The sequence below is a fragment of the Bombus flavifrons genome, chromosome 10 (genome assembly GCF_040668555.2).
Source record: "Bombus flavifrons isolate JBK064 chromosome 10, iyBomFlav1_principal, whole genome shotgun sequence".
NCBI lineage: Eukaryota > Metazoa > Arthropoda > Insecta > Hymenoptera > Apidae > Bombus > Bombus flavifrons.
In genome coordinates, this window is record NC_138451.1 from 3,690,019 (window position 1) to 3,712,812 (window position 22,794).

The 22,794-nt window shown below is 29.4% G+C and overlaps 8 protein-coding genes and 1 long non-coding RNA gene across 12 annotated transcripts; 5 read left to right on the forward strand and 4 right to left on the reverse strand.

Moving 5' to 3' along the window:
* Window positions 1-72: 72 nt before the first annotated feature.
* LOC138184044 (probable basic-leucine zipper transcription factor P) lies at window positions 73-1,526 on the reverse strand. Of its 2 annotated transcripts, none has more exons than XM_069121700.1 (4): window positions 1,277-1,526; window positions 953-1,217; window positions 574-881; window positions 73-488 (listed from the first exon to the last, which is right to left on the reverse strand). In XM_069121700.1, exons 1-4 carry the CDS (start codon window positions 1,280-1,282, stop codon window positions 357-359), a joined length of 711 nt encoding a protein of 236 aa, XP_068977801.1. In that variant the 5' UTR covers window positions 1,283-1,526; the 3' UTR covers window positions 73-356. The 2 variants fall into 2 exon arrangements, with proteins under 2 accessions (XP_068977801.1, XP_068977802.1); XM_069121701.1 differs by having other exon boundaries at window positions 366-501.
* A 149-nt stretch (window positions 1,527-1,675) lies between these two features.
* On the reverse strand, window positions 1,676-5,552 carry emei (transmembrane protein 161-like emei). Its single transcript, XM_069121675.1, has 11 exons — window positions 5,288-5,552; window positions 5,110-5,213; window positions 4,781-5,036; window positions 4,621-4,700; window positions 4,324-4,539; window positions 4,116-4,232; window positions 3,917-4,057; window positions 3,669-3,843; window positions 2,844-2,940; window positions 2,611-2,774; window positions 1,676-2,498 (listed from the first exon to the last, which is right to left on the reverse strand). The coding sequence occupies exons 1-11, from the start codon at window positions 5,288-5,290 to the stop codon at window positions 2,379-2,381; spliced, it is 1,473 nt and encodes a 490-aa protein (XP_068977776.1). The 5' UTR covers window positions 5,291-5,552; the 3' UTR covers window positions 1,676-2,378.
* A 59-nt stretch (window positions 5,553-5,611) lies between these two features.
* Window positions 5,612-7,670, forward strand: LOC138184053 (uncharacterized). The gene is made up of 3 exons (XR_011174225.1): window positions 5,612-5,701; window positions 6,067-6,556; window positions 7,537-7,670. It is a non-coding gene; the product is annotated as an uncharacterized LOC138184053 (long non-coding RNA).
* Window positions 7,671-8,755: 1,085 nt separating this feature from the next.
* Window positions 8,756-9,913, forward strand: LOC138184042 (AN1-type zinc finger protein 1). Of its 2 annotated transcripts, none has more exons than XM_069121694.1 (3): window positions 8,756-8,895; window positions 8,976-9,439; window positions 9,510-9,913. In XM_069121694.1, the coding sequence occupies exons 2-3, from the start codon at window positions 9,014-9,016 to the stop codon at window positions 9,888-9,890; spliced, it is 807 nt and encodes a 268-aa protein (XP_068977795.1). In that variant the 5' UTR covers window positions 8,756-8,895; window positions 8,976-9,013; the 3' UTR covers window positions 9,891-9,913. The 2 variants fall into 2 exon arrangements, with proteins under 2 accessions (XP_068977795.1, XP_068977794.1); XM_069121693.1 differs by having other exon boundaries at window positions 8,758-8,895; window positions 9,006-9,439.
* Window positions 9,914-9,950: 37 nt separating this feature from the next.
* Window positions 9,951-12,789, reverse strand: LOC138184041 (tetraspanin-33). Its single transcript, XM_069121692.1, has 5 exons — window positions 12,471-12,789; window positions 12,065-12,268; window positions 11,821-11,994; window positions 11,606-11,737; window positions 9,951-11,535 (listed from the first exon to the last, which is right to left on the reverse strand). The coding sequence occupies exons 1-5, from the start codon at window positions 12,558-12,560 to the stop codon at window positions 11,299-11,301; spliced, it is 837 nt and encodes a 278-aa protein (XP_068977793.1). The 5' UTR covers window positions 12,561-12,789; the 3' UTR covers window positions 9,951-11,298.
* An 86-nt stretch (window positions 12,790-12,875) lies between these two features.
* On the forward strand, window positions 12,876-16,947 carry Brd8 (Bromodomain containing 8). The gene is made up of 3 exons (XM_069121652.1): window positions 12,876-13,046; window positions 13,376-16,377; window positions 16,457-16,947. The coding sequence occupies exons 1-3, from the start codon at window positions 13,028-13,030 to the stop codon at window positions 16,631-16,633; spliced, it is 3,198 nt and encodes a 1,065-aa protein (XP_068977753.1). The 5' UTR covers window positions 12,876-13,027; the 3' UTR covers window positions 16,634-16,947.
* A 217-nt stretch (window positions 16,948-17,164) lies between these two features.
* Window positions 17,165-17,981, forward strand: LOC138184047 (uncharacterized). 2 transcript variants are annotated; one of them, XM_069121708.1, is made up of 3 exons: window positions 17,165-17,422; window positions 17,482-17,707; window positions 17,830-17,981. In XM_069121708.1, exons 1-3 carry the CDS (start codon window positions 17,261-17,263, stop codon window positions 17,979-17,981), a joined length of 540 nt encoding a protein of 179 aa, XP_068977809.1. In that variant the 5' UTR covers window positions 17,165-17,260. The 2 variants fall into 2 exon arrangements, with proteins under 2 accessions (XP_068977809.1, XP_068977811.1); XM_069121710.1 differs by having other exon boundaries at window positions 17,167-17,359.
* On the forward strand, window positions 17,912-20,624 carry LOC138184031 (heparanase). Its single transcript, XM_069121672.1, has 7 exons — window positions 17,912-18,025; window positions 18,245-18,372; window positions 18,628-18,950; window positions 19,049-19,292; window positions 19,393-19,752; window positions 19,823-20,261; window positions 20,324-20,624. Exons 2-7 carry the CDS (start codon window positions 18,306-18,308, stop codon window positions 20,484-20,486), a joined length of 1,596 nt encoding a protein of 531 aa, XP_068977773.1. The 5' UTR covers window positions 17,912-18,025; window positions 18,245-18,305; the 3' UTR covers window positions 20,487-20,624.
* A 508-nt stretch (window positions 20,625-21,132) lies between these two features.
* LOC138184038 (V-type proton ATPase subunit S1) lies at window positions 21,133-22,647 on the reverse strand. Its single transcript, XM_069121687.1, has 3 exons — window positions 22,381-22,647; window positions 21,939-22,295; window positions 21,133-21,851 (listed from the first exon to the last, which is right to left on the reverse strand). Exons 1-3 carry the CDS (start codon window positions 22,645-22,647, stop codon window positions 21,279-21,281), a joined length of 1,197 nt encoding a protein of 398 aa, XP_068977788.1. The 3' UTR covers window positions 21,133-21,278.
* Window positions 22,648-22,794: the final 147 nt, after the last annotated feature.

Sequence of the window (22,794 nt, forward strand, 5' to 3'; positions counted from 1 at the left end):
GCGATTCACTGAAATTATTGTAATTCTATAAAATACATAAGATCTATATAAGGTTAATAAGATAAAGAACAGGAAGTAAAAATGATTTGAATATTTGCAGATCAATTTATTTAGTTGCTGTAACGTACAAAAATGTTCATATTTGCACTGTAAATAAATAAATAAAATATGAAGATATAAAATATGGAACTTTTATCATACAATGCACTTAAGCCTTATTCAGATTAATCAAGTTATATGAATTAAGCAACTTGAAATCAAGTAACTAATAAGAAAGACTATAGAAATTTAAAGAAATGTTTCAAGTTGCTTCAATTCACGTAATTTGACTAATATGAAATGAGATTTTATATATCTTAGAAATCGAATTTATAACCATTTCCAGAAACTTTTACCCGCGCTACCGAAGGTGCTGCGGAATAAGAAATTCCTAATAAATTCTGAGCTTGGTGTTGTTGTTCTTGCTGCAACTGAATCTGTTCAGGTACCTGTAGATGATTACTATTAAACAAAAATCATATATAAATTTTATACAATGCAGGACTCAATGTAGCTTTAGCATATCATTCTTACTTGTTGTGCTTGTGCTTGCACATGTTCTTGAACTTGAACTTGAGCTTGAGCTTGAGCTTGAGCTTGAGCTTGAGCTTGAGCTTGCCGTAATGCAAGTAATTGCGCTAATTGTGCTTGATACGCATTAGATGCAGGATAACCATGTAACTGTGCTTGCTGATATTGCTGTAACTGTTGATAATAAGCTAGTGCAGAAGTTGGATCAACTGAGGTTTGATAGGGTAGCGGTCCAGGTGCAGGAGAAACAAAAGTGGGTGCAACTGGTGCAGTTGCATAACCATGTGCGACAGGACCAACCGGAAATATACCTGATATGATAAATGTATGCCAGTTACAACTAGTTCCTAAAAGTATCTAATATTTTGAATGTACTACAAACCTAAGCCAGGATTTTTGTAAGCAAGTGCATTAGCAACATTTGGAAGAACCCTTTGTGCTAAATGAGGATTTCCAATACTGGAACTAAACGATTGATGAGAGCTAGGGCCACTAAAAGCAAAGGCTGTTTGTGTTAAACCCGGTCTGATAAAGCTGAAAGATGCATGCTGATCAGAAGTGCCAAGTACATTTGTTGGTTTTACACCTTGAATGGGTGGTTCGGCATATACCGAAAGAAGCATAATACAAGAAAGTACTACGTATTTCTGAAAATAATAACTTTTATTAAAACATGCAATGAAAATAGTAACATAGCGGTACTTACCAACATTTTGCAGTTTTATAAGAACTTTCAAAGTTTTTCACTAGAATAAACGATAGTATTATCACCGACGAAAATCAAGCAGCTATTCTGACGCTAAGATACTCTGTGGGGAGTTATATATCGCGGAAGCAACCTGGTTGATACGTGAGTAGCATAGCATACGTGATAGCATCGGCACATTTTGAATACGTTGAATCACACTTTCTCCAAAATACCGAGATGGCACAGTCCATGAATAACAATTACTCGATATAGTTTTCCCTTTTATAGAACATCGTGATTTTATGCACTATACAATAATTAGGTTTGTAAAGAACAAAAGAGACAGGGAGAAAAACTTCGTTCAAATTTACGCAATGGTCATTAGAGATCACAAAACATCGACGATAAAATTATCAATTCTTGTACATAAAATTTTAATGAGCACTTTGTACAGAAATATATACAAGATTTTAATTAAATACTATTAAAGCGAATACGTACAAGGCAGTGAAATATCTCTGTTTGATCCGCTTATGATCGTAACATTATTGATGAAAGTTACTTTCATCTACCCTAACGTCAAACTGATACGCAAACGATTTATTAATTGTAATCAGTTAGTCGTTCGTCGAATATTAAATAGGTTATTTTACTGGCAGTGATTCGATTCATTTATGTCTCGTACTCATTCGGAAGCCTCACTTATTTTTAATTGTAAAACACTTTTAAATTCCTTTTCATTTTCTTAAATTTATAATACTTGGTATGATAAAATGTTCTAAATTTTTATATAAGTATTATATATTATATACAGTATCCAATAAAAAGATCGCAATGCAAAGACGTAGTTATCTTAAATTTTATAATTTCGATATAGCATTTATACATATTATAATTGTAAGATTTTTATTGCTATGCATATTATAAAATTTTTCAAATTAGCATTAACATTTCCATTAGACAGCCAGTATTGTGCGTACCTTAATGTAGGTACAATTTTCAAAATAAGTCATTTTTAAGATACATTTGTTAAATAATCCAATGGTCTTACATTGATAAACCAACTAACGACATAAATTTGTGCGAAGTGACAACAAATGCTGCCTACCATAGCTTTGTTTTACATATTAGAGAAGTATGATTGGTAAAACATACCCATAGCGGTAGTTGCAAACAATGCAAAACAACTCCACCATGTTGCTAAACCTAATAACCCTCTATATACGTCCACAGTGAATATCTGTTGTACAAGAAATATTCTTAGTATATATATTAACATTATTAACGTTGTTATTATTAACGTTAAGTATATATTAACATTATTAACACAAGAACTACATCGCAACTGTTACCTGCTTTAAGGAACTCAGAGCAAGTTGAAAATCTTGCGCCGTTTGCGCAACAGTTTTTTCATTATCATGGGCATTCATTATGTTTGGTAAAGATTTTGGTGGCTCATCAGCTGGACATTCTTCGAGTAACGGTCCTTTTAAAATCCCTTCCCATGTATAACCACCTGATATATAAAAGTAATTAGAAAATCATAATTGCAATTAATATAATATTCTAGTGATATCTGTATTACCTAGAGTTTTATACATGAATGTAAAAAATAAACATATGATTATGGGAACAGTAAACTGCAAAGCCACAACGCACAAATAGTAGAATACTGCCGCAATCTGAAATTAAATATAAGAAAGGCATTTCGTATCGAGTAATTAATTATATTTTCTCTTACTTAATACTTAGCCAACCGAATAAGTAGATCTCCCCCCTGTAAAGTACATCGCTGCGTGACCGAACGGAGAGATCTCCCTTTTTGATTTTTGTAACGCGTTTTCCCTTCTTTTTTTTTTTGTTATTATCAGTTATTATTTACCTGGAATTGTTCCCAATTAATTGCACCACTTTTTCTGCTTTTATGAAGCACAGTATATAATAAAATACACCGATTTAGTAGTGTTAAAATTAATTAAAAAGTTACACTATCAGTTATAACTAAATAGAGTTATAATCGAACGACACCACATTGTAAAAAAATATTAAAATGCATTATGAATTTTTAATTTCACGTTCAAGTCGTGTTATTTATCTTTAGTCATCTTTAATGTTTTTAATTTTACCTATATTTTTTTATACTTTTAATATATACCTTTAATTTGATGTTTTGTATAAACAATATGTGAAATCGTTAAATAAAAAATTACCGCAAAATATAATTGACCATTTAAGTAATTTTTAGACTTCTTTGTTTTTTAAGTAGTGAATATTAGTCCTCGATACTTGGAAAAATGCGCGGTGGACAGCATATAGGTTGGATTGTTCGAATACGGTGGAAAATGTATACCTCACTGTGGCGTGCGCGGTTGGCTAAGTGTTAATATTATGTATCACTTAATTTTGATACCTTTTTCTGCAAATCAACATTTGTAATTCTACCAGCTTCTTTCTTTTGATTCTCTAACCGTTGCATAGCTAGATTGAGATACGATTGCAAGTACATTGGCATTAATACAAATTTTAACAGAACTGCAACTATAATTGCAATTAATCTCATACTCTCAAAAGCCGAAGTTGTCATCCTGCAAAAATACATCTAGAAAGAAAAACTTGTATGGATAAGTGTATTGTAGTAATCATTATTTCTTAACTTACAATGGTCCATTCATACCACTAAATATTCTGACTGTAAGGTAATCTCTGCTTACAGGCTTAATCCATAAACTTACTAATAAAAGTGGAGAGGCATAACTGATGTTTGCTATTAACAATAACAACTTTTGATCTTTATAATATCTGAAATATATATTTTTTTTTAAATTGCATAATTTAAAGATTTATTTAATTTTAATACCTCAATGCATCCCAATGCATTCTTGACACTCTTAATCCTGGGAAAGTAAACAAAGAGCCAAGTAAACCACACCACAAAGCAAGGAAGAACTTTACTACAATTTTTGATGCTGGCCCTCTATGAAAGAAAAGTTATTTCATGACTTTATTTGAATAAAATAAAAATACGATAATTTACAAACATTCTTGCATGAATTTTATAAACTTACGTAGAAGAAAGACCTTGATTATCTAGAAAAAGAGATGCACTATGATTGAAACTTGCATAAGCTTTATCCAATCCAATTTCAAGGTTGTTTTCATCAACAATAAGAACCATCATAGCTATGAGAAGATAAGCAAATCCAGTTACAATACATGTAGACCTTTCACCTATACTCTCCTCTCCCTTAAAGTATTGCACCCAAAGAGAAAGTAACACTTTACTAAATATTAAATAAGGAACATACTTTTTGAAGAGATCTATGTGCTATTACAATAATATAAATCAATTATAAAAAGGATACAATGCAAAACCCAGAACTAGTGAGCACCAAAGCATACTTAGATTAATTTCATCTTTGATTGGATATAAATAATTATATATCTGTGAAATGGCAAATAAATACAACTACAAAGTATCAATGGAAATACAGATATGAAGGAAAAGAAGGTATAATTACCAACCTCTGTCATGATATAAACTGCAGTAGCATAGATAGAAAAGTCCAATAACCACTGACACTCTGTATAATATTTTAAATGCACTACATCTAACGTAGTTATCTTAGCACTCTCAAGCGTGATATCCAAATTTCTAGGAACATGAAAAACATCTCCAACCTTCCCATTTTCAGTATGTTTACCTTTCTTGGGTTTCTCTTTAGGCACACCAGCAAGAGTTCTAAGCTGTTGATCAGTTGGATACAAGTAACGTGTCAACCTATTAGTTATAATATCTTTCGTTAATTCTAGATATCATATATAGTCAATATTCTCATTATTTAAAGAATTACCCAGTAGAACATAAAATCCATCTTGCCAAAGAAAAATGTGGAGTTACTTTTTGGATAACACTGACCATAATCAGTGTTATAACTAATTGAGCACCTAAGAGAGCCTAAAACATTTCATTATTTTGAATATAAAATCTTTACATATTTCTTAAATGTTGTATAATTACATATAAATTACCATGATTGAATAGATGAAAATTGAAAATAAAGGTGGAATCACCGATCTCACAAAAGTATTTGTTCCATCACGAAATTAGTAATTTCTTAGTAAATTGTTAATTAATGCTGAAAGACACAGCAATGAATTATCTTGTGTTTAACGGCGCTAATGTGTATTTGACCATTTTAAATGGCACATAATGAAATAGCTCATTTTATAAATAGTTGTAACCCCAAAAAACCGAAAACATCATAATCCCTTGCATATGATATGAGGTTATTTCCAGCTTCACCTATTCTATCTATAGAAGGGGACAGTTTTGGTCTGTGTTCGACGGTAGTAAGAACATCTAGCGGAGAAGCACCGAAATATATTAACGTTACCAAATCGGTCAGGACCGAATCGAACTTGTGCAATTACTAATACCCGCAGGTGAATACAAATTATGTAAATTGTTTGGAGGAAATGCTGGTCCCATGATAACATAAACTAGAAAATGAGTAATCAAAAATGAGGAAATACTTAATAGCAGTTTTATATATAAATACCAATGTACAAATAACAATTTTACGTACAAGTACCTGACATGTTTCACGTATCTCTATTTAACTAAAAAAACATCAAATTAAACGCTAATTGAATGACTAATTTTGTGTATTTTTTTACGAAACTTGATCTTTTTTTAACAAATGTAAATTAGATTGGTATATTGTCAATATTTATGCACTTCTGCTGATCGACATCATCGTATTAATGCGAAACAATAACATCAATTATCGATCTACGTATGTTTTCAGAATCTGATGCGATCTCACATCTTGGAATTTCCATTCAATTGATTACGTAATAACATAATTATAAATAGACGATCTTTTGTTGAATTTATCATTTACATACGTCGAATATGTGATTCACATCGCATTAAATTTATTAAAAGAAGATCGCAGAAATTAATTACGTATTGCGTATTTTTTTATGATGTCAAGTATAAATTACTTTGATCGATAAGTTACCGTTTCTTTATATTAAAATAAAATATTCTGTATCACTCAATTACTTTTAAAAATACATTTTTACAGTATAATGCAATTAATTTGACACATACAGAGACGCGTCAAACGGAAGTCTTATTTTGATCAAAAATACGCGCGAACCGTTTGTTTAGAGGAATAAAAGAAGCGGAGAAGCTGCTGATATAAAGAGAGACCATCGATTTGTGCGATCAAATGTGAACAAGTGTTTACCGACTGCAGACTGCGTACAAGATTCGTAAGTGTTCACGCATATGTACTTATATACAGTTTTATAATATTTTCAATTCTTTTTTTAAACGAAAAAGCGAACAGGAAAAACTGGTGTTCGCGATTAAAAAGTGTTTCAGATTAATTAAACGTGATTACGAATGATTGTATTTGTAAACGTAACACTATAGACTTGCTATCTTTGAAGTTTGTAAAAAATACTTTGTCCATTGCTGCTTTGTCCACTACTTTTGTAAAAACACTGTGGTCTACTGAAATTTTAAACACAACCATTTAACTAAATTAATTTTCTTACTAAAATTTTCTATTATAATTACATACAATTTTTGTACAGTAGTATTTGTAATAAATGTTTACTCTATATGAAATTTTTACGATATTGTCGATATTTTTGTACGATATTTTAATTGTCTCGAATGCAATTTAACGAATTCCAATTCCATTATTATTCTGATTTCTAATTTCAAATCATTCACAACTGCATGATTCGAGTCTTGACACATCACGATAACTGTGGACTATCTCTTCAAAACAATTTAGTTTATTACACTATTCACAGAAATTGTGTAATTTATAGTGACATATTATCACAAATGAAAGAAAGTTGAAGGTCGCGGTAATCAAATAGCATAATGCGATATCTCTGGAACATCGAAATTAAGACAAGTATTAAATACAGTTTTGAATACTACATCCTCTATCTATATTTTAACTTTACGATCAACGCGTGACTATCGTGACTAATCGTGAAATTCTGACAAAGATAGCTCCATATAAGACGATCCTATGTAACGTTATTTATATACTTCCTAAGATATATCATTTAAAACAATATCTATAATTGTAAAATTAAATCGTGCATGAAGAATGAAAAAAGATATCGCGTTAAAATAATAGGTACAGTCGATCCTACAGATAATTATTTTTATTAAATCATATGTGGCTTGTATATAATGTTGAAATTATTATGAACAATAAAAAAAAGGAGATGATTTTTCGTTGCAGGAGTCAGCGAGCAAAAATAACAATGATGACGCCAATTTTTGTGATTTCTATTTTTTTATTCGCATTGGCATGTCCCTGCAACGCGCAAGCTGATAAATCGGATTATATACGTTGTCAGAGCAACACAGAATGTCAACCAGGCTATTGTTGTACCATAGGTATTTATTGTTTTTCAATAAGATGTTAATAAACTACTCAAAGGTAATTATTACTTTAAGAACAAGGAATGTTAGTGATCAACATGTAATTCTAGGGCCAATGAGGTATAGTATACCACAATGTAAAGCTATGCAAAAAGAGGGAGAAGTTTGTAGACCAGGTAACGTTTCAACGCTTAACGTGACCCTTGGATATCCAGATGGTTCTGTATTGACATTAAAGGATGTCTATTACATCTTTTGTCCTTGCGCCGACGGACTATCATGCGATATCAAAGAAGGAGTTTGCAACAAATTAAGCGAAGAACGTGATCCAAATCGATTATCCAATGAAAATAAGAAACAAGATGGCTAATACAAAACTAAAAGGAAATATGTAATCGTTTATTATGAAGAATGACTGCAAAGAGTTGACTATAATGAATGGTGATAACAAACAACCAAATCGTGGGAAAACCCGACTCGTAGATTGTCATAAATTGTATAATTAAATTATGTACCAAAGGACTAAATTATTTTTCTAATTAAAATTTATTAATAATTTGAAATTTCTTTAATAAGTGTAATCATAAAAAAAATAATTTTAAACAATTTAAATAATAGTATTATTAGTACAACTGAAATTGTTTTAAGTACCTTAATGTAAGAATGTTGAATAAAAATAAAATATGTATTCATTTTAGTAAATTTTGATACATAATACCAGAGAGGAATATCCTCTCTGATAATACTACTTATTTCTTGATCGTGAAATCTTCTTAATCGACGGTAGCAGACGATAACAACATTTAGTATACGATCTTAGATATAGAGTTGGCTATCTTTATTACGCTATGACAGTGACAAAGATTTTTCAATGTTATTAAATTTATTATAATTGATAATCGAATATATTATTTTGTTAGTTTTTTTTTATATAAATAGAAGAAAATATTGAAAAAATATTATATTTTGCGGTATGGACAGTCAAGTGTGCAGAGATGGTAGATTATTAGATTTAATTGACGAGATCTGGCATAAAGAGCGTTTGCCTATTGACGATATTGTAGTGCCAAATCAAGAATTACCTGATCCTGAAAGTGACAACGGTGATTCTCATATGACACTAAAGGAATTAGAACAAAAGTGGAATAACCTAGCTTTAGGAACTCTCAGTGAGAACCATTTACATTCACCAACGCCGTCTCATAATTGAATATAGGTAATAACTTATTATATACATATAACGACTGGACACAAGTAGCACATTAATAATTTATTTAAATTATTTTTCTGCTATAGTGTACGTATTGTACGTATCTCGTATTATAGATTTAAAAATGGAGTTTCCAAATGTTGGGGAGAGATGTTCAATCAAAGATTGCAAACAATTAAATTTTTTACCATTTGAATGCAATCATTGCCATGACTTATTTTGCAAGGAGCATTTTCATATAGGTTCTCATAAGTGCCTAGGTTTGAAAGATAAGATTACATATACCAAAATAAGAGCACCAAATTATACATGTTCAGATGAATTGTGCAAAGAAACTTCACCCATTGAAATGCAATGTATCAAATGTAAGAAACACTTTTGTCTACAACATAGATATCATGGCTGCCTGGAATATACTAATGAAGAAAAAACAACAAAGTTGAAAAAATGGCAAATTCCAAAAAAACAATTTGCTGAAGCAAAAGCTATAGTAGATCAAGAAATTTCAGATACTTTGAAGAAATCCAAAAATACTACAATGGCCAATAAAGTATGTTATATCATTTAAATAGTTGACAAAAAATGTTACATATTTGTATATTTAATTATTATTTAATTAGGTAAGACTTATGCGTGTAAAGGGTTCTGCTGTTGGTTCAAAAAATGTACCAGTAAATGAAAGATGTTATTTTCTTGTATATCCCCCAACTACAATATCTAACAAACATATAGGACCATCTAAAGGTATTTATGTGAATATGAACTGGACAATTGGGAAAGCTATAGACTCAATAGCTAATATATTAAAAGTATCCAACAATAATAATGTAGCAGGAGCATCTAAACTACAATTATTTCATCATATAACTGGTGCACTAATATGTAATGAAATGGATACACCATTAATAAAATTGCTTGAAAATTTGGAACTTATAGATGGACAAAGTGTTATTTTAGAATATTCAGATAGTATGTTTGTAGATACTACTTTATATAAATAAATATTTACAAGAAGTAATAACAATTTCTTTCCTTTTGGTCTATACATTCTTAAAATATGATTTATAAGTATACAACAATTTATTGATAGTGGTAAGAACACAGTTTTAGAATAATATTTGTTTATTACAAACTAGATGGTTTTATATATATCAGTTTTACATTTATTCTTGATAAAAAGACACGCAGATGTACTATGTATGTACTTAATAAACAAATCATTTACACCAGATTATTGTCAAGTTTGTTTCAAATAAAACAATGATGATACTTTGACTTTGGCACTGGACGTTCTTTCCTTTTTTGACTTACTTCAATTACACTAATATAGCATAATAAAAGAATCAACAATATCGATTTAGAAACAACTATATACTTACTAATATCTTGTAATGTGCTTATATAAATGTTAAAAAAGATAAATATAGATAGCAAGAGAGATATTGAATAATATTTTTAACCATGTGCGTGTTTTAACCGTATCATTATTTTATTACATTTTGGCGAATTGAGTAATTGATACGTTATGAAATTATAAAAGTTTCACGTAGTGACACACACGGTGAAATTTTTCACAAATAATTATGTAAATATATAAAAAAAATATTAATATAAAAATCATGAACCTCTTATGAATTAAATCTACTTCTTAAACTATTTAATGTAAGTCTTTTGTAGGATATTTAAAGGCTTGATATTTTTAATACTTATAATATTATTACATATAATGTGCGAATAATGGTTTAAAGTTTTGATGCAAAAATTACCAACATATGAAATTTTGTATTATAAATACATATATATAATAAATTATGTATAACGAAAGAATTAATATTTTTATAAAATCAATTCCGTCTTATACATGATTAATAGTATTAATTTAATTAATCTTATGTTAATTAAAAATTCTTCATATGTGAATAAGTTTTGCAACAAATTTTATATGTAACTAAATGTGTAGATTGAATAATATTCACTTTCAGATATCCTACTTTAGGTTGAATTACTGTACTTTAAAAGTAACCAGCCTATGATTATGCAAGATATATAAAATTTCGAGAAAGAAAATATATAATTATCACTTAACAATTTATCGATATGGATTCGATAAAGATATAAGATAAGTTAGTATTGGAGATAAAAGGAAATAGTTATAAAAATAGAATAATATATAAAAGAAAATAAAAGCTAGCCTTTGCTTAAATATACATGAAAATAGTTTTTGAAGTAAAGTACAAGTCTGATCAAAGAAAGAATACAAAGTATGTATACAGAGATTGCAAAAAGAACAAGTAAAGTCATCCGGACATTTACATTTGTTTCATTGTCTTGGCCTCTTATTCGGCCACTGGCCACCTGCCTGCTGGGAGGAGAATGAATCTGATAGCGGTAGGTGGCCTGAAGTCAAGCTCAGGAATGCCAACGAGACTTTTGCAATTCAATTTGACCTTCCAATGTCTTGGCAAGATATATGACAAAAAGTTGACTAAGAGCTATACCTAAAGCAATACCAGCTATCGTGTACAAATTACGTTCTGCCCAACTTCGTACAATTTCAATGCAACCACTAGTCCATACTTTCTTGCCTGCTTCAGATACTGGTAACATTTGCACTTTATAGCCACACATTATATTCACAAGACCACTCTAAACATTTCAATAACGTTTTAAATTCCAATATGTTCTCATTAACAAAATGTAAAAAATATGTACTTACTGATATGTCTGTAGCATTAATGCAACATGAAAATGGTGCACCACAACGTTCAACACTAGGACTGGAGCAATTAAAATATTCATTCTTTCCCCAATCCAAGTATCCTTCTTGACTTAAACCACAACATCTAAACTGTTCATGAAAATATAGATTTTGTAAATATTATTAATTATAATAATATACCTTAATAAATGTTTGTTTATAAGAGTCTTTACTTTTTGTTGCCCAAAATCAATAAAATTTTGTAGATCAGGATCTTCTCTATATGTTTGTATGATTTTATCTGTAAATGACTCCTCCAATAATGATTGCAATGTATGTGGGAATACAAAACCAACAATTGCAATACCCATCTCAAGCAAGAAGAATACCAATAGACATAGTGAATACTGCAATAAATAAGTATTACTTGTGTGTTAATAAACTGCTTAATATAACGATATGTCTGATAATACTAACAAATTTAAGAAGACAAGTATTTTCGCGTAATGCTCCAACACATCCTGCAAAACTCACAACAAAGACTACTCCTCCAGCGATAACCATCACAAGTGAAATATTAAGGATCACATCATATACATTTTCTACTCTAACGGAACCAGTTGCTTGCCATTTATCCACAAATGCATATAAACCTACTCCAATTAAAAGGCCTCCAAATAACTGTACAACAAAATAAAACATTTAAAATTTCATTCTCATAAGATTTCTCTACATATAATAAGATTTTTTCATAAGATTTATCTATAAATAACAAATACATGTAATACATAAATTCCTGCTTACTGTCTACTTATATTCTATTTATTAGTGATAATAATGATAAGATAATTAATAGGATGAAAAATATAAAACATTTACTAACCCAAAAAACAAAATTGAGCATAAATATCATGTACTTCACACAAGAACTAACATAAGTGAAGTTATTTGTTCGCCGCCGATTATTCATCATGGTAAAGTAGAAATTGTTTTAAGAGTTATTAATTGGTATATACAAGAAATTCTCACTTTTAGTTATATATACAAATTACATAGATAGCATTACTTATTTCATAATTTCACTTATTCAACGCATATTTGCTACCTTCTTACTTAATCTTCGATGAACTATATTTAATCGTTCATGAAAAGGAAAAATATAATGCACCATACTTTGACAGCTTACTTTGCATCCGCCATTACACTTCTGTTTCTCGTATTCCTCTCATCCAAGTTTGAAATCAGCTGTCCGCGCATTCCACGTTTCAGTAGAGTATCTACATGTAGAATAGACAGAATTCATTTTTGTATAGATTTCGTATAAACTGTCAAACGTAAAAAATTCTAAACGAGACAAAATTTCTAATGTTTGATTTGTTTAGAAATTTTTGATATTTATACTATACATATTCGAAAATATAAGATACTCGCTTTAAAAGTATGACATCAGTGCAAGACAGTAAGTTTGTTGTTGTGTACTATAGTTCATAATTTAGAGGTTAACAGGATTATATTAATACATACTTTTATATTTAATTAATAATAGATTACCGTAGTATCACATTATAAATATTTTATCATAATGATAAATGATATAATATATTACCATTTACTTTTATATGATTACAAAAAAAATAAATCGCTGCTTCTTAACCTATATAATGTAAACAACCAATTAATACTTGAAAACATAAATATTACATGCTTACAATAGTATTGAAAGTGTCGATTATATAAAATTTAATTTATTAAATAATTTATATTTATTAAATATTATATTATTTGCAGGATTAAAAGTAAAAAGATCATATGATACTTGGAGTACTCGTGAACAACTATGTTTAGCTTCTAGTGTATTGAAGTCAGGAGATCAAAATTGGATGAGTGTATCACGATCATTAAAAGCATTTGTTGAAAAAGAAACATTAAGACCACCTGATTGGTTTTCTCAAAAATCTTGTGCCATTCAATATGCACATTTATTGGAAAATGCAGATACCCCCAAGAGGAAGAAAAGGGAAAGTGGAGAAACTACAGGTGAATCAATAGTTAGAAGGTTAACGCAAGAAAGGTTAGTTGAACTAAGGCAAATATTAGCTTTCCAAAAGGATGAATACCAACAGCTTAAAGCTGAAATAAATATGTTAAAATCTGGATCAATATCAGAGGACAAGTTACAAAAAATGTGGCTTGCAATGGAGCAAGAAGAACGGGAACAAGAACAAAAAGCAAGAGCACATTCTGCATGGTTAGCAAAACGACAACAGAAGCAAGAATTAAATTCATCACAAACAGGAACTACTATAATTCAACGTAAGTCTACTGAAAATACAATGGAAATTCAAGAAACAATAGAAAATACAGATGAAGATGAGAAGAAAGCTAGGGGGGGAAGGTCACCATTGTTAACAAGTCTATTAAAATCACCAAGTCCAACAACACAAACTCAAACCACGACTACTACAGCACAAGTAAGCTCTCCTACGATCACAAGCCTACTTAGTTCTAGTCCTAAAGTACCAAATTCTCAATTGACGCAAAATGTATCTCCACAATTACACCAGTTAGTTACTTCTGCAATTTCAAATATATCATCAGAAAGACCATCAGTTGGTGCACCAACCTTATCTATGTTATTAGAAATGCCTGCTAATGCACACAGGGGTCCTCTACCTAATTTACAATCAACTCCAGGTATGGTATCTCAACAGAATGTTCCTACTGAAGTTCACAGTCTTCAACCTCAACCTATGCATCAAGTTACAATACAAAATGAAACATCTGTATCTGCTCAGCCTCTTACAATTAGCACTCCAAATATGCCATCTACAGAAAGTATGGTACAGATTATAGATCATATAGATGATGTAATACGTAAAGATATAATGGCAGATGTAATAGACAAAGATGAAATCAATGAAATTATTGGAGATATAGAAGAGTTGATAAAAGAAGAAATTACTGGTAGTCCACAAACTATAGATACAACTACATCAACAATTAATACCCTTACTGTACCTCAAATTCAAGAAGTACCAGTGGTAACAGAACGGCCAGAACCCAGAGATGTAGATGAAGTTGTATCACTTTCTAATTCACCAGAAAGTGAAATGGCTATTGAAGAAATTGATTCCAGTACATCAAATATTGCAGAAATTATAGGGACAGTTGCTATTGAACCACAAGAACATAAAGTTATTGTTGCGGAAGTATCTGAAACCATACCAAGTGCATCAGAAGAAGTGAAATCTGAAGAAAGTACATGTTATGAAAGAGTAACATTGAATGAAGAGCTGAATTGTCCTGAATTAGACACTCAGGATGGTGAAAATAGCAAAGATATTCCAATAGAAGAGAAACAAATCATTGAGGAATTTGATACTATGGATTCTACTTCAAATGTAGAAACTGAAGAAAATGATTCAAAAATACCTACAAAAGAGTTAATAGAAGAAATAGCAGAAGATGAAGTTGAAGAAGAACAAGAAACTGAAGTAATTGTACCAGAAATTAAAGAGTCACCTACTAGTAAACTACAAAGGGTGTCCTCTGAAGAGTTAGAAAATAAAGGCAATATGGAATTGGATCAATTAGAAATGCATCTTGCTAAAATTACAGGTGAACAGCAAGATGTTCCATCAGCAGAAGTTGTTAGTGTTTCATCTGAAGTAACAAATGATCTTCCTAGTACCGAGGATACAGAAAAATCACAAGATATTAGTTTAATTTTAGAAGATGATGAAAGTAGCTCTGATGATAAAAAGAAGATAACAGAAGAACAAATAATAGAAAATACAATTGAGAGCACAGAATCTATTGATCTATCATTCAAAGAAGACCCTATAATTGTAGTCAAAGAAAAAACTATTATAGAAGTAAGTGAAGAATCTCCAGAAAAATCTCAAGAGGAACAAACAGAAGAAACTTTAGAAATTTATACAGATGAATTTAAAAAAGAAGATACAAAAGATTCTTCTGAAGATACAGCAAGCTCTATTCTGCAAGATATAGAAATAAAAGAAGAGGAAATAGAGGAAACAGCAATTGTGGAAGATTGGTCAATCAAGGTCAAGGAAGATCAACTGGTATCTCCAGAAGATATAGAAACTTCAAAAACAGAACCTGCAGATTCTATTAAATCTGAGTTTGACATTTCCATTGTAAAGAAAGAAGAAAATACATATGAAGACTCAAAAGTCGAAGAGGAGACAAAAATTCAATTGGAAAATTCTGTAATATCAGAAGTTCATAAAGAAATTCAAATAAAAGAAGAGAAAGAAGAGAAAAAAGGCATAGATACTGAACAAAATGTAAAAAAAGAGCTAGAATCTATAATAAGTGCTGGAGAAGATACTGCTGAATTAGATGAAGAAGAATCATCATTAAGCAAGTTAAGTGGAGGACGTGCTATGAAAACTTATTCAAAAAAACAAAATGTTTGTATTGATAGTGAACCTGAAAATGAAGGTACTGGAGAAGGTGCAGATTATAGGGCATGGAAGAAGGCAGTCATGTTGGTTTATAATCGACTTGCTACACATAAGTATGCATCTGTATTTTTGAGACCTATTACAGAAGATCAAGCACCTGGATATCATTCAGTTATCTTTAGACCTATGGACTTATCCACTATTAAAAAAAATATAGACAATGGAACAATTAGATCTACGATGCATTTTCAACGTGATGTCATGTTAATGTTTCAAAATGCCATTATGTATAATAAACATGATACATTTATTTACAAAATGGCAGTTTCAATGCAGGAAGAATGTCTACAGCATATGCAGGTAAATATATAAATGTAATATTATTTTCTATGCATAATTACTATTTTCAAGGAATCTAACATTGTTTAATTTTGTTTAGATATTAGTACAGGTTACAGGGGAGGGAACACTCAGGAGAGAAACAAGAACTGCAGCAAGTAGTAGTAGTGAGGCTAGTGAAAGTAGTATAAAAAGAAAAAGAAGTCACATCACTCCAAGTCCTCATGATACAGACAGTCCACGTTCAAAAAAACGTAGAAAATCAGAGAATGATTAAGGACATTTTTATATTTATGTATATACATATGTGTAATGTGATAAAGTTTTAAAGAACTTTAATGGAAGGATGAAAGAAATGATAAATTTATCCTATCAGCATTAAAGAATGATACTGGACATTCAAGATGTTTGAAATGTATGCAAAGAAATACAGTGATTTGAAATTCTATCTGTTAGAATTATTTTTAAATTATAGTAAAAAATACAAAAATAGATTTTGTATTAATAATTACAAGGTTCATTCAATTTATCTTTTAAGACATTATTACAACTATGTACTATAGCATAATGAATAACAAAAATAATTATTTGTAATATATATATTATTTTAAAGAAAATTTAACATTTTTATTTTAAGGAAGATATAATAAAGACATTTTATAAAGCATGACTTTCTCTTAATATTAAAAAACCAAAAAATGTATTAAATAAATATTCCAAATTATAGCTTATAATGCAACTTGTTCTACCATAATAAAAAAAGCCTGCCATTTATTTTCAATGGCTCTTCTAAACATTTAAATTTTAAACACGAAGTACAAAAAATCATCAGTGTAATCAAACATATGTAGAAAATTTAAATTTTATAATTGTATAACTTATCAAAATTTAAACAAAATTCATAATGGGTTATTATGCTAGCGGTGATACTCGTAAAACGATACAAAATTCCGAGGATGAAGGTTATGAAAATCAATCATCTTGTACCATAATATCTGTTGGGGTATTAAATCAATTAGATGTTAATGACAAACAATATTTTACATTTAGAATTTCTCAAGATATTGTAAGTTACTATTATCAAAAATATGCCTTTATTTAAAGAGAAATATCTTTATTTTTAAGTCACCGGCACCAACAACACCACCAATATCCGATGACACTGATCGACCGTTTTGGGCTGAAGATGAATTAAGTAGTTCAGAATCAAAGCAGCAATTAAACGAAAAACAGAAACGTAGGCGTAGTTTGTCTTATCGTAATCGTGTTGCGACACACAGAAGCCGGTCTTTACTTTTTCAATCATCAAGTTCTAGTTTAGATTCGCTTTCTGAACAAATTTCACCTGGAGGTACTTATTAATATAAATATTATACATATATTCATATATATATCACTATTTTTATTTATTTTAATATTTTAAAGAAACACAAGAATCATAGGTTCTTTGTAATTTTAACATAATTATCATAGTTCTCAAGCAGGAACAATTTACAAGCCAATTCAGTATAGAACTACACAGCTACAATAATAGAAAGAAAAAATATGCACGTAAAAGAGGAGCTCCTTTCTTAAATAACGATAAAATTATTTATACAAAATGTAAAACTTCCAATCGAAAATAAATGCAGAAACATCACCCATTTTTAATAGATAAAATGTTTCACTAGTAAATTGTTTAACATCATTTATATTGTTTAAATTACGGCATATATATTTATCATTCTGTTTATTTTAACAAATTTATGATAGTAATGTTCTTTATATTTAATCTTTATATTTTTATAAGTATAATTATTATTCTACTTATATAATTTATAGTGACTATAAACGAAACTAATCATAGTACTTGATAAACCTGTTTGCTTCCTATCACAAATCAAATAAGAATTCTATGCATAAAATTATTTTGGAATACATATATAAATAATTAAGAACCTGAACAAATTATGAGCTACTTTATAACCAACGAACAAGGAAAAAATGAGCATAGGAAGTTTGGCAAACTTCGAATCCGTAAGTTCTTTCATTGAAATTAATAGAATTTATTTTTAATAAATATTCGTTTTAATAAATACTCCTTGCATTATTTCCATACGCAATTAATATTGTTAAAATTCACATGCATATATATAGTATATATACAATATTATCGCCATATTGCATGTTCTATTACGCATGGTATATTTAAAATTTGAACTTCAAATACGCCCAATGGATTACTTATACAATTATAATATCTACACGCTCATATTCTTCTTTAAATTTCAGAATCAACAATACATCCCGCTTTTATTTTAATCCTCCTGGGTTTTTGTATGATAGTTTTAATATCATTAAAACTATTAGCATGGAATTTCAATAATATGATAAACCAGGAAGTTGATAATCACATCCTTCACTTATATTCGAGACAATCACTTTTACACACAGTGTCAGACAAATTTTTGTCATTCGGTCTTGATACATCATTACTTCGTGATATGAAAAGTCTTCCAATAAAGGATAGCAAATTTATAAATTTAGCTCAGCTTCTTGGGCCAGCCTATGTTCGGGTAGGCGGTACGTCTGCAGATTGTCTATACTTTAATCAAGTTGGTATATTATTTTATCATTTATGAAATTATCATATATATATACATATTTATTTAAAAACACTTAGATAATAATTTATATGAATTATATTGCATAGACAAAAATAGTTTCCGAAAAAGTAATCAATCCGGTAGACGGCCAAGATATAAGTAATTTTACTATTAATGAGACAGACTTTGAGAATTTATACAACTTTGCGACAGAATCAAAATTGCGAATGATATTCGATTTAAATGTATTAATTAGAAATGTTAATGACTCTTGGAATGATGTTAATGCTAAAAATATAATCTCATTTGCCAAAAATAAAGGCATGACTCTAGACTGGCAATTAGGAAATGGTAAATGTTTTATTTACTATTTTTTTTTAATATCATATTTTATTATTCAATCTGCTTATCTTTTAAATAGATTTGATACGTAATAATAATAAAATTTCAGAACCAAATTCTTTTCATCATGTATTTAATAGAAATGTTAATGCAACTCAACTTGCACATGATTATTGTCACTTGAGGGAATTATTAGATGAAATAGGATATAATAAAAGTCTCCTTGTGGGACCAGAAGTAAATCATGTAGAAGATACAGATCATATGGGAGAGCAATATGCGAAAACATTTTTAGAAAATGCTAAAAATAGTGTAAACTATGTTACTTGGCATCAATATTACCTTAATGGAAGAGAAGCTCAACTAACTGATTTTATAAATATTTCAACTTTTAATTATTTGCCAAAGCAAATTAAATCCATGCAAAAAGCGATTATATCATCAGGAGGACTTATTCCTATGTGGTTATGTATGTAATCATATTAGATTCTTTGAAATAAAATTTCAAATTTAAGTGATGGAAAAGAATCTTTTTGTAGCAGAAACAAGTACAGCTTATGGTGGAGGTGCACCAAAGCTATCAGATAGATTTGTAGCTGGATTTTTATGGCTCGACAAATTGGGATACAGTGCCAGTACAGGAGTAAATGTTGTTACCAGGCAATCATTATTTGGTGGAAACTATGCTATGATTGGATCTGATCTTATACCAAATCCTGACTGGTGGGTTAGTATAGTGTATAAGAAATTTGTTTCAGAAAAAGTTTTAAAGTTATCACCAATATCTCTTGAGTATCTACGATTGTATGCACATTGCACTCCAAAAAAAGCATGGACTGGCAGAGTTCCAGCAATTACAATATATGGAACTAATCTAGCTAACTTCCCTATTCATATTACTATTCAAGGAATTCCTGTATTTCACAGAAATGCTAAAGTTTATTTATATGCACTTACTTCTGACAAACTACAATCAAGGTATGTAATAAGTATTTTACATGAAAATAGATTATGTAACATTTTATTTCAAATTTTTTTAGGACTATAAAAATAAATGGAGAATTATTGAAATTGGAATCTAATGGAAATTTACCACCATTCCGACCTATAGTATTAGAACCTACAGAACAAATTACTTTACCACCCTATTCCATGATATTTATTATAGTACATAATGCAAAGGTTCCAGCATGTTATACATAGATAATATTCAACAATTTCAATTAAATTATATCATATATTATGTATACGTGTCTATACATTAAAAATTTATATTATAGAATCTCATAAAACATTTTTACAATCATCACTAACTAGAATAAAGAAAAATTAATAAAAGAATTGAACAATTAAATAATTTTTTATAAGATATTACTATATCTTATATATATGCATATATGGATTTGTGTGAGCTCGCGTGTGCGTATTATATATATGCAAACAACTATATTAACATTATTCAATATATGTATCTTATTACGATTAATGCATAATATTATTATAATACAAAGCATGATATATAAGATTTTTTTATAAACCTTATGCATGTTTCAATCAACTATCAATATATCACAACATTGTTCTATTGTTGAAAGATACATATTTAAAGTAGTTACTTATTTATTCACTAGTACATGGTATTGTGTCCTTTGATAATTATAAAACAAAATTTTCTTAGAAATTATATATTGCAAATACTACAGAAAGAAATACTATAATACACAAGAAATATATAAATACTGAAAGTAGTATAATATTAGGTAAATGGAATGATTAAATTCACTATTATCTAATAGCAAAATGTTATTGCATCAATGTTATAATTGTTAAATGAAAAATTGATAGCATCAACAGCATTAATAAATTTTAATGTACATACATTCTACATGTACAAATTACCAACATGACATTGAAAATCTATTTGACAATTGATTAGATTACGAGATACTATGGCATGTATGTACACAACATTTTTAATTATTTAATATTATCATATTATTCCTGAGCTGAAATAGTAATTGTTTTTCCTTTGGGGTCATCAAATCTATCCATTGTACGAATATCTATAATCATAGTAAGAGCCCAAATCATAATTAAAGCTAATATAGCGGTAACAAATATTCCTGTCCAAATTGGAATTGTAGTAAAACCGACACAGTCATATGCATCATTAAATGCAAATATTTTTGTGCCATTAGTCTTTTTGTCTGGTCGTGGATCAAGTTGCACTTGTAAACCTGTTATATTTAAGGCTGTATCTCCATTTTTGAATGTAATAATTTGTGAACAATGATAAGAGAAATTAAATGGAAAAACAATATCTGTATCTGTTGTTAAAATTTGTGGATTACCAGTAGAATTTGCATTAATATAATGTGAGTAATTAATTGTTTTGAGTGTATAATATCCTGCAGTTCTAACTTTGAATATAAAAACAAGTTCATTTTTGATGATAGCACCAGATCCTGTAAATGTCATAGTTAAATTATATGCAGATGTTTTTGGATCCGATTCTTCAGTAATTGTAGGCTTAAGTGGAAGATTTATTACAGGTTTGTCTTTTTCAGGCTATCAAATAAAAGAATTATTATTCACAAAGATGGATTAATTATGATCATAAAGATCATTAGGTAAAATACTAATAATTAAAATTACCTGCAATGATAATGATCGATTAGCATATAATAACACTCTTGCTCCTGAAATGACAAAAGATGTAGTAGTATTGTCTGCATCAATGTCCCTTTTTACTCGTTCAGAACGTCTATAACTACAGGCTTTCCCTGTGAGCATAGCTATCAAATTAGGGCTAGAATCCTTTATTGTCTTGTATGTATCTGGGATAACATCCAAATTACTAATTGGCACAATTAGTAATTGTCCATCAGATACAGAATCCACATAATCATTATAAGTTTGGTTGTACAAAGGTAAGTCTTCAACAGTATTCACTGCTTTCTCAACAGCAGGAAAATAATGTAAAGAATCACCATTAATAACTTCCTGAAGATGCTAAGAGATTGTACAAATTATATTAATATTTAAGTCAACAAGCAAATGAGCAACTATATAACATTATAAAGTATATTACAATAACCTGTTTGTATTTCACTAAATCTTCAATACACAGATTATCTTTTATATAAAGAAGAACTGGAGGTGAATTTTCTAATTTTTTACGCAGGTAAAGACCAAATTCCTTGCTGGTAGTCTTTAAAAAGGGGTTCACTGCATTTGTTAAATCAGAATTAACTGACTCACCCCATAGCAATACAGGTACTGCATTATCGGCGCGTGAAGGTAAAATTTGAAATGCAACGTTTAAGATAAAAACGAAACAGAAAATATTACAAAATTGTGTCATGATAGTTTTAGTCAAACACAACTGGGCGAGTCAGATAAGTACTGATCGACTGCGATCGAGCAGAATGTAAGGTAACAGAGCACCTGACTAGGCTAGAATCATATGACAGACGTCACGTGATAACTTTGTTTCCGGTTTTCAAATAAA

What these genes read in the sequence shown, in the direction of transcription:
- LOC138184041 (XM_069121692.1), bottom strand. Translation starts at nt 12,560, where the DNA reads ATGATGAATAATCGGCGGCGAACAAATAACTTCACTTATGTTAGTTCT. An exon ending in TGCTCAATTTTGTTTTTTGG is followed by an intron (nt 12,269 to 12,470) that starts GTTAGTAAATGT and finishes TTTGTTGTACAG; the next exon opens with TTATTTGGAGGCCTTTTAAT. An exon ending in TTGATTTTGGGCAACAAAAA is followed by an intron (nt 11,738 to 11,820) that starts GTAAAGACTCTT and finishes TTTCATGAACAG; the next exon opens with TTTAGATGTTGTGGTTTAAG.
- LOC138184031 (XM_069121672.1), top strand. Translation starts at nt 18,306, where the DNA reads ATGAGCTACTTTATAACCAACGAACAAGGAAAAAATGAGCATAGGAAG. An exon ending in AGACTGGCAATTAGGAAATG is followed by an intron (nt 19,293 to 19,392) that starts GTAAATGTTTTA and finishes ATAAAATTTCAG; the next exon opens with AACCAAATTCTTTTCATCAT. An exon ending in TCTGACAAACTACAATCAAG is followed by an intron (nt 20,262 to 20,323) that starts GTATGTAATAAG and finishes AAATTTTTTTAG; the next exon opens with GACTATAAAAATAAATGGAG.
- LOC138184038 (XM_069121687.1), bottom strand. Translation starts at nt 22,647, where the DNA reads ATGACACAATTTTGTAATATTTTCTGTTTCGTTTTTATCTTAAACGTT. An exon ending in ATTTAGTGAAATACAAACAG is followed by an intron (nt 22,296 to 22,380) that starts GTTATTGTAATA and finishes ACAATCTCTTAG; the next exon opens with CATCTTCAGGAAGTTATTAA. An exon ending in ATCGATCATTATCATTGCAG is followed by an intron (nt 21,852 to 21,938) that starts GTAATTTTAATT and finishes TTTATTTGATAG; the next exon opens with CCTGAAAAAGACAAACCTGT.
- LOC138184042 (XM_069121694.1), top strand. Translation starts at nt 9,014, where the DNA reads ATGGAGTTTCCAAATGTTGGGGAGAGATGTTCAATCAAAGATTGCAAA. An exon ending in ATACTACAATGGCCAATAAA is followed by an intron (nt 9,440 to 9,509) that starts GTATGTTATATC and finishes TTATTTAATTAG; the next exon opens with GTAAGACTTATGCGTGTAAA.
- emei (XM_069121675.1), bottom strand. An exon ending in AGTGGTATGAATGGACCATT is followed by an intron (nt 3,844 to 3,916) that starts GTAAGTTAAGAA and finishes GTATTTTTGCAG; the next exon opens with GATGACAACTTCGGCTTTTG. An exon ending in ATGTTGATTTGCAGAAAAAG is followed by an intron (nt 2,941 to 3,668) that starts GTATCAAAATTA and finishes ATTTAATTTCAG; the next exon opens with ATTGCGGCAGTATTCTACTA.
- Brd8 (XM_069121652.1), top strand. An exon ending in AATGTCTACAGCATATGCAG is followed by an intron (nt 16,378 to 16,456) that starts GTAAATATATAA and finishes AATTTTGTTTAG; the next exon opens with ATATTAGTACAGGTTACAGG.
- LOC138184047 (XM_069121708.1), top strand. Translation starts at nt 17,261, where the DNA reads ATGGGTTATTATGCTAGCGGTGATACTCGTAAAACGATACAAAATTCC. An exon ending in TTAGAATTTCTCAAGATATT is followed by an intron (nt 17,423 to 17,481) that starts GTAAGTTACTAT and finishes TTTATTTTTAAG; the next exon opens with TCACCGGCACCAACAACACC. An exon ending in TGAACAAATTTCACCTGGAG is followed by an intron (nt 17,708 to 17,829) that starts GTACTTATTAAT and finishes TAATTATCATAG; the next exon opens with TTCTCAAGCAGGAACAATTT.
- LOC138184044 (XM_069121700.1), bottom strand. An exon ending in TTACAAAAATCCTGGCTTAG is followed by an intron (nt 882 to 952) that starts GTTTGTAGTACA and finishes TTATCATATCAG; the next exon opens with GTATATTTCCGGTTGGTCCT. An exon ending in TGCAAGCACAAGCACAACAA is followed by an intron (nt 489 to 573) that starts GTAAGAATGATA and finishes AATCATCTACAG; the next exon opens with GTACCTGAACAGATTCAGTT.